At 41.9% G+C, this 14,429-nt stretch overlaps 1 protein-coding gene across 1 annotated transcript in view; it reads left to right on the forward strand.

The window, feature by feature from the left end:
* CHMP4C (charged multivesicular body protein 4C) overlaps window positions 1-14,429 on the forward strand; it is a 35,578-nt gene that overhangs the window by 9,642 nt on the left and 11,507 nt on the right. Inside the window, exon 2 of the mRNA XM_077492937.1 lies at window positions 13,049-13,226. Coding sequence (XP_077349063.1) covers window positions 13,049-13,226 — 178 coding nt within the window. The remainder of the gene's footprint in view (window positions 1-13,048; window positions 13,227-14,429) is intronic.

Genomic DNA, 14,429 nt, shown 5'->3' on the forward strand with positions numbered 1-14,429 from the left:
ACAAAAATAGTTAGAGAGAACCAGCCACAACACAGCTAATACAACAATCTTTTTTTTTTGCTAATTTCGGATAGAGCAAGGGAAGGTAAAACGCCTACCTCTGTCAATTATAATATAATTTTTTTATTTTTTAGGCCAAATACATTCTTTGTAAGTACAGGAAAATGCCCGTTGATTCTGACGGAAACTAATATTTTTATTTTTTTTGTAACTTCCTGTGTACGAAACTCTTCAGCAGCCTAGGCTGACAACACTTCTCCTCCATAGATACAGAACTGTGAATGATGTCACCCTGGGACAGGAAGTGTGTTACTGGCAGGACTACAAGTGCAAAAAAAAAAAAAAATAAAAAAAAAGGAAAAAAGCCAAATAAATAAAATATGCTATTTTTGGTTTTAGATATGCTTTAATAGGTCTAAACCATTTTATAATAACATCAGAGTCTTGCTTAATCTACTCATGACCAGTTCTCTTTGAGCCACAGCAAGTGGCAAAAAATTTTCTAAGCAAACCACAGCCTTTGGGATTCAGGTCTATTCTTAGGACTCGGCAGGAAAGGCGTGCCTTGTTTTGTTTCTTTGATGGCTTTATGATTACAGACATCATATTCTAGTTTGCTTTCTTCAGAGTCTCTGCCGGGAGAGATGTTGACCTTAGATGTTTGTGAATTTCTTCTAATGAATAATGGAGTGCCTTAGACAGAGAACTGAATCCTGAGGTGAAATACTATCCTGGAGAAATAGAAGAAATGTTTTACCAGGAGATTTGAAACCCAAAGTTGTGGAAAGACAAGAGAACAGAGGAGCACTGAGAAACGTATACTCTAAAACACTATTGTGAATACATTTCCGAGGAGAGTCTTGACTGCTAGTCACACTACATTTAAATAAATCATCAACGCTCAGTCAGACAATAACAAATTGAAATGTCTTATCAAATTGTATAAATGGCAGTGTCAAATTAGAAATTATTTCTTAAAGCAGACCCTGAAGTCAAATATTGGCTGTCCCACTCCCACCAACCACATTGGACATTGTCCACACTGCCACTTCCGACAACCCAGGCTGCAGCTCTACAACTACTCTTTAGTGGTTAACTCTATTGCTGGGAAATGATTTCCTTTTGAAAAGGACCCCTTAGACCAGAATGATGTCCTTTATGTTGCTGTAGACAGTGGGAGCTGGTGCTCCATTTTTTATTTTATTTGGGGGTGTAGGAGTTGGAAAACAAACGCACCAACCACTGATAGTGTCAAGGGTCGCAATGGTGACCCCACCCCATGCTCCAGGGGGCCAGTACAGCCTCCCTATCTCATTTTTATTTTACAGACGGGGGAGGAGTAGCAGGATCAGCATATACAGGGACCAATACCCTCCATTTTCCTTCTAAAACCCCTGAAAGCCAGCTTCTTCTCTCCCTCCTACCAGCATTCAGTGACTGTAGGAGTAAAATTTTAAAATTTGAAATTCTGGACTACTTCAGTTCATTGTGACCCATGTTACTAAATCACATAAGTGGCCCTCACTCTACAAAAGATTGAGCATCCCTGGTTTATACTTGCCTCTCTGGTGGCCGCTGACTTAGCATTTGTTGCTTTACTGATCTATGTGCACTGAAGATTCTTCATCCTCCAAACCACTTTGAGTATTTGCTGTGGGTTCTCCTCATGGCCTCTACGTGAATACTGCGTACTGTTGTAACTGGGGATGTGACATGCCAGGAACTCCTTTTTAATGTAGAATTGTAAAGTTGCACATACGGTAATTCTCCCTAAAGTAAACCTGTGTCATACTGCAGGAACCTCTGGTGCCAGAGAACCCTTGGTGAATATCAAACACATCTTTCATGGTTGATTTTTTATTTATTTATTTTTTTAAACATAGTTTATAACTTGGAATACTGGGCCCATCTCTTCCCACCAATGTGCATTTTTTATAGGCCCCTGGGGATGCCCATAACATTTGGTGCCAAATGTTATGGGCATCCATAACAATCGTTGTTTGTTTTCAGGATACCTGGGTGCACAGTGGATATAAAGTGTGATATGGTAAAACCCATAAAGGACCGATGAGCCTAAGTTAAAGCTAGGGCATGTATATTTGACCATATTAAGTTAAAGAAAGCCTACCACATGGTTTTTCAACCTTTTTTTTTTTTTTTTGTTTTTTTTCAATCAAGACCCTATTTAAAATGATGTACAATCTCAAGACACCGATTTCTAAAATGTATGTGTCGCAAGGTCCCTAAACATCAGGGTGCTACATATAGAACAAAACAAATCGTTTTACATAACGTATCACCATCTACACATGTAGGACACCCAACATTAGAGGTGATTAATTCTTCCAAAGGAAATCTATCTTTGCACACTGGTACTGATATTCCAATGTTTCTCTTCTTCCCCAGTTTGTCTGCCTCACCCAGCTAACATGACCCCAGTGCTGATGGAGAAGGGAAGGGCCCAAGAAGGATGCTGTGCAGGCACCTGACTTCCTCCTTATCAACCAATTAAATTTTTGGTCGTTAGGACACCGGTAGCTGGAAGATTATAATTGTGCACAATGAAAACCTATGGCTTTCTTTTAACTAAAATTCATCCATCCACTGGCTTGTATACAATTTTGTTTTGGTCAATTTTAATGCATTTTGCCAAGGCACCTTTGAGCAAATCTGAAGGCACCCCAGGGTTCTTGGACACCCTCATTGAAAAAGGCTGGCCCACCAGACCACACAATAGGGGAATTTAATAAATCACTAACAACACTTTAATGGCAGTATGGCCCCTTTAAAATGACTAGTGCCAGACCGAAAAATGCCTGCCGCCAGTTTTATCAGCTTTATTGACACATGTGGCAGATTTGTATAGTTCAGTTTTACAAAGTGGTGCTATTGCTGCAATAAATTCAAAAATAACTACCTCAGTTCATGGATAATGAAACTGGAGGCCATTAAGACCAGTTTTAACTTGCTGTACAGAGACAGAGTGTCTGTCTCGGTTTTCTGTGTAGCAGAGTGGCATGTTTGCCACCCCTCTCCCACCTACCACTGGTTGTCAAGGATGCTCTTGGCTTCACAGCAGACAGGCTCCTAGCATATTGTGATGCCGAAAACGGGTTGAACTTAAAAGGGAAGCTGAGCGACTAGTTCCCTATAAGGTCCGCCCTTTCCTTTCTATTCTATACTTATTTCAGGCTTTATATTGGCTACTAATTAGCCCAATGACAATCACAAGGAGAGAGTAGACCCGATGGGGAACTAGTGTCTCTAATTCCCCATCAGGCTCCACCCACCCAAATGCAAAACCTGTGCGCCTTTGCACACAGTGCTTGCTCACAAGTTAACTTACCTGTTTAAAACAGGTATATGAACCTGTTGCCCGCACCGCCATGTGGGGGGCAAGATGGATTTCTAAAAAGGTTCATAGACGCTGTTAAAGTGGAGCTCCACCCAAAAGGGGAAGTTCTGCTTTAAGACATCCCCCCCCCCTCCTCTGCCTAACTTGGCATGTCATTTTGGTAGGGTGGAGTGGGTACCTGGTTTTGAAGTTTTCCTCCCAAATCGCTTCAGCAGCGGTGCTTTGCGGGCGCTGTTAACCCTTTTTCAGCTGCTAGTGGTGGGTTAAAAGTGCTCCGCTAGCAGCCGAAAGCACCACTAAATACAGTACTTTAGCCAACTTATCTTGACAACACCACCCCAACGCTCCATGAATGACCTAAGCTTTCAGTTATGAAGGGCACCTGTCCACCCACAATGCAGTGCTCAGTGTGAGTGACTTGCTTCAGGAATGTGACATGATCAGTTGTAGTTGGCAAATGGAAGTTTTAATAGAAGTTGATTATTGATTTATTAATTTGCTGCTTTGCGGATTTGCCTCGTGTAACTTTTGTTTGACTGTAATGGTCTCTTTTATTCATCCATGATGTGTTTTTATCATCTCAGAAATGGAAAGCTTTTACAAATTACATGTTTTTTGTTCTGGTTTGTTTTTTACACTCTGGATAATCTCTGCTGTCTTTACAAGTATACATCTATACTGCAATTTTCAGTCACTGTAACAGCTCTCACACACCCCCTCTGGCTTGGCATTTGCTGTTATTACACTTTATCAGAGAATGTATCTTCTGTTCGTTGCTGACTCTGTGGGCTTTAAAATCAATTCATTAAGGCTGGGTTCACACCGCTGCGGGTGAGAGATCCGGATGTGATTCGCACCGCACTGCAGTGCAAATCACATCCGATCTGTCTGTGCGATGCGAGTTCAGCCATACAGATAGTATGGCTGAATTCGCATTGCACCCGCCGCAAACTCGCACGGGACCCTTTTTTTGGTCCGCAGCAGAATTGGATCGCATGGGTGTTCACACCATGCGATCCGATTCCTGTCCGAGTTTGCAGATCGCACTGCGATATGCGGACTGGTCTGGGGGTGTCATTAAGATTTCATTGACACTCCCAGCAGTCCGCATAGGGCAGTGTGAACTGCCGGCGGGAGGCATGCGATGCGGGAAAACGCCGCGGATTCGCGGCGTTACCGCATCGCTATGGTGTGAACCTAGCCTAAAGGATAAGTTCACCATTAGTAAGATGTTATATGTTACACCCTCTCTCTGAACCCACTGTTGCAATTTAAAAAGTAGTGCGGCTGTGTGGGGGTCTAATCACACAGCCCTGTCTTTAATTCACAGTGTCCTGTGAACGATTGAACTGTCTGCCACCACAGCAGATGGCTTAAAGTTATCAATGAACTGTGAGGGTGCTGGTGATTGCTCTCATAGTTCATTCTTGCTCTTCAGTAACTGTCGGCCTGTACGGGAGGTACAGGGAGACAGGTGTACTGAGTGTCTGCAGGAGTCTGACATTGCACCCATGATCTATTGATCACAGGTGCAATGCCTTGCAGGCGCCTTTGTAAAAAAGAAAAAGAAAAAAAGTATGCTCACCTAGATAGATAAAGCATCAATCCCTGTGGAGGGGGCGGGAGTGGCTGGCTCAGGCTCTCAGTGGCTCGCTGAGGGGCTGAGCCAGCTGCACCAGTGAGATTAGACCAGTTCTTACAGGTTAAAAAACACCTGAAATATGCATGAAAAAAACACTTGACTTGAATTGTTTACAGACATTCCCATTAAAGTTTCTGAGGCCAAAATGCTCAAACCTGCCTCAAAAGTAGCTCATGTAACCTTGGCAGTATCAACTGCATTGCTACAGGTACCAGAGCGCTCATATGTAAATGGCCATCATTGAATTACATGTGATTTTGGATGTTGAATGTTGTGGCACTTTGAGCTACAAAATGCTCAAGAGTGAAAGAGGCCTTATACCTCATTCACAGGGGGCGTATCAATGTATATCCTATGTGAGGGCTATGTTTGCCAATATAGGGAAGCACAGGTGTTGCATGAATCCCCATGCAGGCAGGTTCATTGATGTCAATTGGGACACAGCAACTGCACAGACACAGATGCTGCTCCCAGTTTGACATCCACACAGCTGCACAACACCAAATGCAAACTATTTGAGTTCAGACACACACACACGCCTGAACCCACACGGATGTCAAATTGGGAGTAGCGGCTGTGTCCATGCCATCAATGGGACTACCTGCACAGAGATGCATGAAACACCTGTACATCCTCCTGCAGGTCACGATGGCTCTCACAATGATGTGCTGTGTGTGAACGAGACCTAAGGCCTTATTCACACTTGAGCGTTTTGTAGCTCGAAGCTCCACAACGCTCAACAGCCAAAATCCCTTGTACTTCATTGATGGACATTCACATATGAGCACTCAGGTAACTGTAGCAGGACACTTGATGCTCCAAAAGCTACATTTGCTACTTTTGAGGCAGTTTTGGGCATTTTCCCCCCATAGACTTTAATGGGAATGTCTGCAAATATGTAAATCAAGTGTTTTTTCAGGCATATTTCAGGTGTTTTTTTTTTTTTTTTAGGCTGTAAGAACTGGTCTAATCCCCCTGGTGCTTTCCATTGCCAAAAACAAAAGTGCTTGAATATACATGTAAAATGCTTGAAATACACTTCACATGTAAAAGCGTTCAAGGTGCTTTCCATTGTCAAAAACACTTGAAGCTTGAATATACATGTAAAATGCTTGAAATACACTTCACACGTAAAAGTAAAATTAAAATGTCTAAAAGTCGTTCTGCTCAGATATGCATGCAGACTAATTGCTGAATGTTTGTGGAGCTTTGATGTCCATTTACAGGCAGATCTGTCACTGAGAAAAACAATTATGACCAGCTGCCTAGCAGTGGCAATCGCCATGCTGCAGTGACAGGACTCACAATAGACCTCTCCTTGACTTCGCTGGGAGTGCAGTGCACATGCAGTGAAATGTTTGTCCCTTTTTAAGCCACAGAAAATGAACATGAGGGAACATGAAGCATCTGGTTTTGTTTTGAGTAAAGGAACATTATAACCCTTATCAGTTTGTTTTTTTTGTTTTGTTTTTATGATCTGTGTGCCTTTGGGTAAATTTCCCTTTGCTTCCTGCCTCATAGCCAAAACAGAAATTGAGAGGAAATCTCTCCAAAGTGAGGAAATCTCTGGTTGTCAACAGAACTAGCTGCTTTTCATATAAAAGGTGAACTAAGACACTGTTTGGACAACTCCTTATCTGTCAAAGTCTGTACCTTTTGCACTCTTGGCAGAAAAGACACTAACTGGGATTTCAAGTAAGCCTTAATGGCACTTTTCTGGCAGTAGCTTTCTTTAGAACTACCTGCATCTAATTGAGGCAAGCATTTTCACCAAAACAATGAGAAACAATACTACTCACATGGCCCCAAACCTATTTTAGTCAGATCAGCATGACTGGTGCAAGACAGACAAGATTGGCTTGTCAGGCTGTAGTAGACTTCAACAAAATGGTCACCGTCTGAAAAACACGCCTGTTGCATAATCGTGAATGAGATGGGTAAAAGTTGGCATCAACGTCTGTTCCCCACCTATAGAAAACTCCTCAGACATGTTTTGCCCTTTTTGGGACCTAATAATAGAGGCCTCGGGTACTGACAGATTCACATACCTATCTGTGACAAGCACATGAATTAGCTGCAAGCGCCACCACTTTCAGTGAGACGGCCCCACATATTTCTAAAGGGTGTTTACCCTTTAAGAAGCCCCCCCCCCCCCCCCCCCTCAAGGCCTCATTCACACTTGGCGTTTAGCCCAGGTGAATGGGGCTTTGGTATTTACCTAGCTGTGAGATGAGGTCACAGGCGTGCCATTCAGCCCTGCTGCTATGAGAGACTAACAGCTGTTGTGGCTGGATGGGACTGAGCAGTGTTGTATGAACATACACTGCAATATGTGCCCAGGGATGAATGCCCGGAACGCAAGCATTTTGCATGCCTGAGTGCAACCTGCCCAAATGGAAGTACCACTGATTGCACCATACAGCAGAGTCTAACCTTGGCAGTTGACAGGCTAAATGCCAGAACCTCATGCACGGGAGATAAATGCCCAGTGCACATTGGGCCCAAGAGTGATATTGTAGGAAATGACTTTAGGTAAGACAAAATCATGAAGATATATCTGTGTTCACATCTTACAGGAACAGAAATGGCAAAGACATATCTATAAATTATATAGTTGTGCACATAAGTTTACATACCCTGGCAGAATTTATAATTTCCTGGCCATTTTTCAGAGAATATAAATGATAACACAACATTTCTTTCACTCATGGTTAGTTTGGCTCAAGCCATTTATTATCAATCAACTATGTTTACTCCTTTTTAAATCATAATCACAACAGAAACTCCCCAAATGACCCTGAATAAAAGTTTACATACCCTGGTGATTTTGGCCTGATAACATACACACAAGTTAACACAAAGGGGTTTGAATGGCTATTAAAAGTAACCATCTTCACCTGTGATCTGTTTTCTTGTAATTGGTGTGTGTGTGTATAAAAGGTAAATGTGTTTTTGGACTCCTAACAGACCCTTGCATCTTTCATCCAGTGTTGTACTGACGTTTCTAGATTCTGAGTCATGGGGAAAGCAAGAGAATTGTCAAAGTATCTGTGGGATAAGGTAGTTGAACTGTATAAAACATGAAAGGGATATAAAAAGATTTTCAAGGAATTGAGAATGCCAATCAGTAGTGTTAAAACTCTAATCAAGATGTGGAATATGTTAAAATTAAACCACAGTCGGGTAGACCAACTAAAATTTCAGCCACAACTGCCAGGAAAATTGTTTGGGATGCAAAGAAAAAACCACAAATGACTTCAGGCGAAATACAGGACTCTGAAAATATGTGGTGTGGCTGTTTCAAAATGCACAACAAGGAAGCAATTGAAAAAAAGATGGGCTGCATGGTCGAGTCACCAGAAGAAAGCCATTACTACGCAAATGCCACAAAGTATCCCGCTTACAATATGCCAAAAACAGCACAAAGACAAGCCTCAAACCTTCTGGCACAAAGTCATTTGGAGTGATGAGACCAAAATTTTGCTTTTTGGCCACAACCATAAACGCTTCATTTGGAGAGGAGTCAACAAGGCCTATAATGAAAGGTTCACCATTCTGACTGTGAAACATGGAGGTGGATTGCTGATGTTTTGGGGATGTGTGAGCTACAAAGGCACAGGAAATGTCAAAATTGATGCCAAGATGAATCCAGTATGTTATCAAAAAATACTGGAGGAACATTTGCATTCATCAGCCAGGAAGCTGCACATGGGATGCACTTGGAGATTCTAACATGAAAATAAACCAAAACACAAGGCCAAGTCAACCTGTCATTGGCTACAGCAGAATAAAGTGAAGGTTCTGGAGTGGCCATCTCAAGTCTCCTGACCTCAATATCATTGAGCCACTCTGGGGAGATCTCAAACGTGCAGTTCATGCAAGACAGCCCAAGAATTTACAGGAACTGGAGGATTTTTGCAAAGAGGAATGGGCAGCTTTACCATCTGAGATGATAAAGAGCCTCATCTCCAAATACTGCAAAAGACTTCAAGCTGTCATTGATGTTAAAGGGGGCAATACATGGTATTAGGAACTGGGGTATGTAAACTTTTGCTCAGGATCATTTGGGTAGTTTCTGTTGTCATTTATGATTTAAAAAGGGTAAACACAGTTGATGGTTAGTGTTTTGCTGAAGCCATTTATTATCAATGAGTGAAAGAGATTTATTATGTTTATTCATATTTTCTGAAAAATGGCCAGGAAATCATTAATTCTGCAGGGGTATGCAAACTTATGAGCACAACTGTATATAACACTGTGAGATCATCTTAGCAATCTAAATGCAGTTGGTAACTATATTAAGTGAACTTTTTGATTTTACAGCAGTTGTAGTGTTTGCTGCAATGAGTTATCAGCTCACTCAATGCATTTATGTGTCGTCTGAAATTGTTGCTAAAGAAATGTCAGCTTGCTCATTGAAATCACTGCATGCATCTCAAGAGTTAAGTGAAATGCATTATAATAGAAAGATGTTGACACGTCAGTGCTGTGAAATTCCCCAAACACACCCAATAATCAGTACAGACAGGTCAACCGGCTTCCAGGATCTACACCCCTAACTTCTCTGTTCTTAAAGTACAGTACATGACAATAAAAGTTTTACAATATTGACAGCTTTGCTTATCCTAGAAATAAACCTGTTACATAGCTCCCAACTGTCCTTCATTTGGAAGCTGTTTCCTCTATCTCTCTTTCCTTCTCGGTCATCTTTCTTTTTGGTGTGATGCGTAGACCTATGTAAGAAAACGAACAATTTAACTACCAAAAGTGTTTTACTACTCCTTTTACTTTATTAAGACTTGTATTTTGTAAAGTCAATATATAGGAAAAGCAAATGGTGAAAAAAATCCCCTTGCACACAAGTTCATGGGGCTAGTTTCATCTGCGTTGGCTAGGGGCAGATGGATTCCAGGAAGTAAATTCTACATGAATCATCTACCCTTACTCAATATAACCACAGCTAGAAATGCTAGAGGGATATTTTACAAAGTGATTTTTGTTTTGGAAATATAAATTGAATCAAATTGTGTTTTGGTTTGTGGCGCTCAGATACAATTAAATTCCACTTTAATGTAAATTACATAATTTTAATCAATAATATTTAAATGATCAAACTTAAAAACACAGTCCCTAAAATGCCTCTATCCCATAAAGATCCTAACCAGCAGTTTGGATATAACTCTCTTGGAACTATCCAGTCAACATGCTCTATCCAATGTTCACCTTTACATTGACTTAATTCATTTTCTCATTTCTCAGATGTACTCCGCTTCCTCAGGAGGATTATTGTGGCTAATTTTGTGTTAAACATTTTGCACCCCGGGCCATTGGTTCTGACTGAACACAAACTGGATGCAGCTAATCCTCCAGCTGGAAGTAGCCATAGTGCAAAGTGCTGCTGCATCCAGATGCTGAGTTTAGGTGTATCTAATTGCTGCAGCCTATCTGCCCATCAGGATGCGCCTTCCTCATGGTCTTCATAACTAGGTGCATTATAGGGGTATGTCCTTTGCCTACATATTTTGTGTTAAAAGATGTCCCTCTTTTTAATCTCAGAAAGTTGGGAAGGATGCTGTTATAATGTTATAAAAGTGTTTGTTTTTTTTATATTGTATAGGGAAAATGTTATGGATACAATATATAGAATTTAAAAAAAAGGGTGCGCTTGGCCAATATAGTGAGAGAGTACAGCACTCAAAAAATCCCTGGATTGGTGCAATGTGGTATTAAAGCGGAGGTCCACCCTAAAGTGGACCTTCCGCTCATTGGAATCCTCCCCCCCCCCTCCGGCGCCACAATTGGCACCTTTCAGGGGGGAGGGGGTGCAGATACCTGTACAGTACAGGTATCTGCACCCACTTCCGGCATAGATTCTGCAGAAGATACGCCCCTTTCCGCAGAATCTACGCCCCTTTCCGAAAGTCCCCCGCTGCCTGCTGGGAAACACACGGATCCCAGAGACAGTGGGGACCATCCTTATTGCGCAGCGCGACTCGCGCATGCGCAGTAGGGAACCGGGAAATGAAGCCGAAAGGCTCCACTTCCTGATTCCCATACCCAAGATGGCGGCGGCAGCACCCAAGAGATGATCGAGAGATCGGCTTCGGGTGCCGACATCGCGGGCGCGCTGGGCGGGTAAGTGTCATTATTTTAAAAGTCAGCAGCTGCAGTATTTGTAGCTGCTGGCTTTAAAAAAAAAAAAAAACGGCGGAACTCCCGGCGGACTTCACGCTTTAAGTGTAAAGTGAGCTGTTAAAACAAAATGTATAATTTCATGGACCTATATGCAAATGCCAAATGTGTATAAACGATAAAAAAATTACAAAAAAACTTGAAATAAACCAGTGAAACAAAGTCTGTAAAACAAGAGTCCTGGAATTTTTTTCTATAAACTGTACAACTCAGTTAAACAACCAAATATTTTAGGTGGAGGGAGATACAAATGAAAAAATAAAATAATATGGTTGCATAAGTGTGTACACCCTTACACTAATACTTTGTTTTTTGCACTCCTAATTTTATTTCATTTCAGGACTCTTGTTTTCCAGACTTTGTTTAACTGGTTTGTTTCAATTTTTTGTCATTTAATTTTTTCTATCAATTGTTTATACACATTTGATATTTGCATATAAGTCTGTGAATTTATACATTTAGTTTTGACAGCGCACTTTACACTTAATACCACATGGAGCTCACCCCTAAATGCAGTTGCGGCTGGTGGTTAAAATGGAAGGGGGTGGCAAACAGACCTGGCCTCCTCACTTGCACTAGCACCTCCAGCTCTAATCACGTGCTTAAAGTGGTTGTAAACCCCTTACAAACCACTTCGACCTACAGGTAAGCCTAGATTAAGGCTTACCTGTAGGTCCAAGAAATATCTGCTAAACCTACACGGTTTAGGAGATATTTACAAAAAGACAGGCACCTCTGTCTATGGTGCATGCACCGTAGACAGCGGCGCGCAGGCGCACTGAGCAGGCCGCAGATCACAGTGATATGCGGCTCGTGCCGGCTCCCGTGCGCATGCGCGGGAGTGACGTCATCGCAGCTACGTCGAATCACAGCGCCGGAGCAGCGAGACCCTGATGTCACTCCGGGATACATGGCAGCGGTGAAGATGAAGGAGGAGGACCGCTTCAGGGGCTTCGTTCTCAGGTAAGATATTCATAATGAGCTAGTATGCTATACATACTAGCTCATTATGCCTTTGCCTTGCAGATTGCATTTAAAAAAAAAAAGTGCCTTTTACTTCCTCTTTAAAAAAAAACACAATGAAATCCATGCATCCGGCGCCCTTAATGGACGGGCTGCCACTGCCTAACTGTTTGCCATACCTAGAAACAGCAATTGGCTGGTAAAAATATGAAGGTTAAACTTCTCGAAAGGTGACTTTGCAGTCCCCATATGTCTTAGTGGCAGCTTAACGTAGAATGTGGCAGGGAAGTGGGGTAGCTCTAGACATACACTCTACCAGTCAAGTTCCTTCACCCCAAACTCGCTCATCCATGTCTTTATGGACCTTGCTTTGTGGAAAGTTTGGTGTCAACACTTCAAATTCATTGTTGTTCCTCCAACCATTCTTGAACCATTTTGCAGTGTAGCAGGGTGCATTATCGTGCTGAAAGAGGCCACTGCCATCAGGGAATACTGTTTCCATAAAGGGGTGTACTTGGTCATCAGACCAGGCCACCACCTTCTATTGTTTTGTGGTCCAGTTCTGATGCTCAAGTGGCAATTGTTGGCACTTTGGGCCATGGACACGGGTCAGCATGGGCACTCTGACCAATCTGTGGCTACACAGCCCCATACAGAACGAAAATGTGATGCTAATTTTTTCTGTTTTCAACACGTCACATGTTTACTTGATGCCCAATAAATCCCACCAACTTTCAAAGGCCACTGGAACAGGATGATCAATGTTATTATTTTTAGTGATCATAAAGTTAATTACATTTCAAGTCTTGGGTTTAGGGATTATATCTGTTCTAGTAGTTGATTGGACACATTTTTGGTCTGAATGAATGTTCATAATGGGTCTTTTTCTTGTTTAGCTGCATTACAGGCTTTAAAGAGAAAAAAGAGACTAGAGAAGCAGTTATTGCAGATTGATGGCACCCTCTCCACCATTGAGTTCCAGAGAGAAGCACTAGAAAATTCCCACACAAACACGGAGGTGCTAAAAAACATGGGCTATGCTGCCAAGGCCATGAAAACCGTGCACCAAAACATGTAAGTAGCTCTGGAATGGTGTGTCTATGGCAGCAAAAAATACTTATTTCCACCAAATGTTTGTAACAAGTGTGTTGTTTGATCTACGATACATGGAGACGCAGCTGCTACTGTTTACACCAGAATACCACATTAGGGCCGGTTCACACCAGGAGAGTCATGTTCCATATGCGTCTCCTGCACTGCATTCGAATGCATTGCCCTTGCAATATGCATGTGGGCGCCAATGTAATGTAACACCACCCCCAATGCAGATTGAAAACGGTGCATTTGTGGACACCAAATTGCATGTACCGCAGTACCATGCAATTTGGTGTAACAGGTTTTTAAAAGTAGTGCATGCACTACTTTTTCTATGTTCTGGTGTGATTTTCAACCCATTCAAATCATTTCCTGCAAAATCGCAGCACGCATTCCTGTTCAATCCCCGTGTGACCCTTACATGAAAGCAACCAAATGATACCAAAACATAACATGCAGCATTGAGATTTCTGTTAGTGTTTGTTAATTACTAACTACTGTAAACACTTTAGAGATAAGTAATCTTAAGACTGATATGCACAGGTTTACACTGCAGTCAGGGTATGTTGGGCTTTAAAGCTGATCTCCTTCCTTACCTTCAGTCTTGCGCAGCTGTACAGACTTTTCTCATGTACTGCATTTGTTTACCCTGACTTCACTGCATACTGTGAGTTCTCACAGTGTGCATTAGAAGCGACAGCAAGTCAAATCTACAGCCCACCTCATTTGCTGGATGGAGGACATCCATCATTTCTTTCCCAGACAATTTCAGTTATGGAGGTTCATTAATACTGGTTGGCATTATCTAGGGAAGTCTGCATGCAAGCAACACCTGCCTAAGAACGCCCACTCCTTCAGACTGATATCTACCCTTCAAGGCATTTTGATATTTTCACAACTCTTACCAAGAGCCAGCCCACTGTTTTCATCAGGTCTGGGGGCTTTTAGGAGATGTGCTGAGTTCTGTGATTATTTCAGAAACAAAGGCTGTTGGAGTTGGCTTGGCACTGTCTTTCGCCATTCAAGTTTCCCTGTGGGCTGTGGCTGCTACCCAGATAGCAAGCAATTGTGCTTCAAGTTTGGAAATGACTTGCTAAGCTATAAAAAATGAGGAGAATTTCATTTATAAACTAATCCAAATTAGTTTATAAAAATAGTTTATTACAAAAAAAAGCACAACTG

This window comes from Lithobates pipiens, unplaced genomic scaffold (assembly GCF_037356315.1).
Source record: "Lithobates pipiens isolate NorthernLeopardFrog02 unplaced genomic scaffold, aLitPip1_a1.2 Scaffold_19, whole genome shotgun sequence".
In the NCBI taxonomy this organism is placed as follows: domain Eukaryota; kingdom Metazoa; phylum Chordata; class Amphibia; order Anura; family Ranidae; genus Lithobates; species Lithobates pipiens.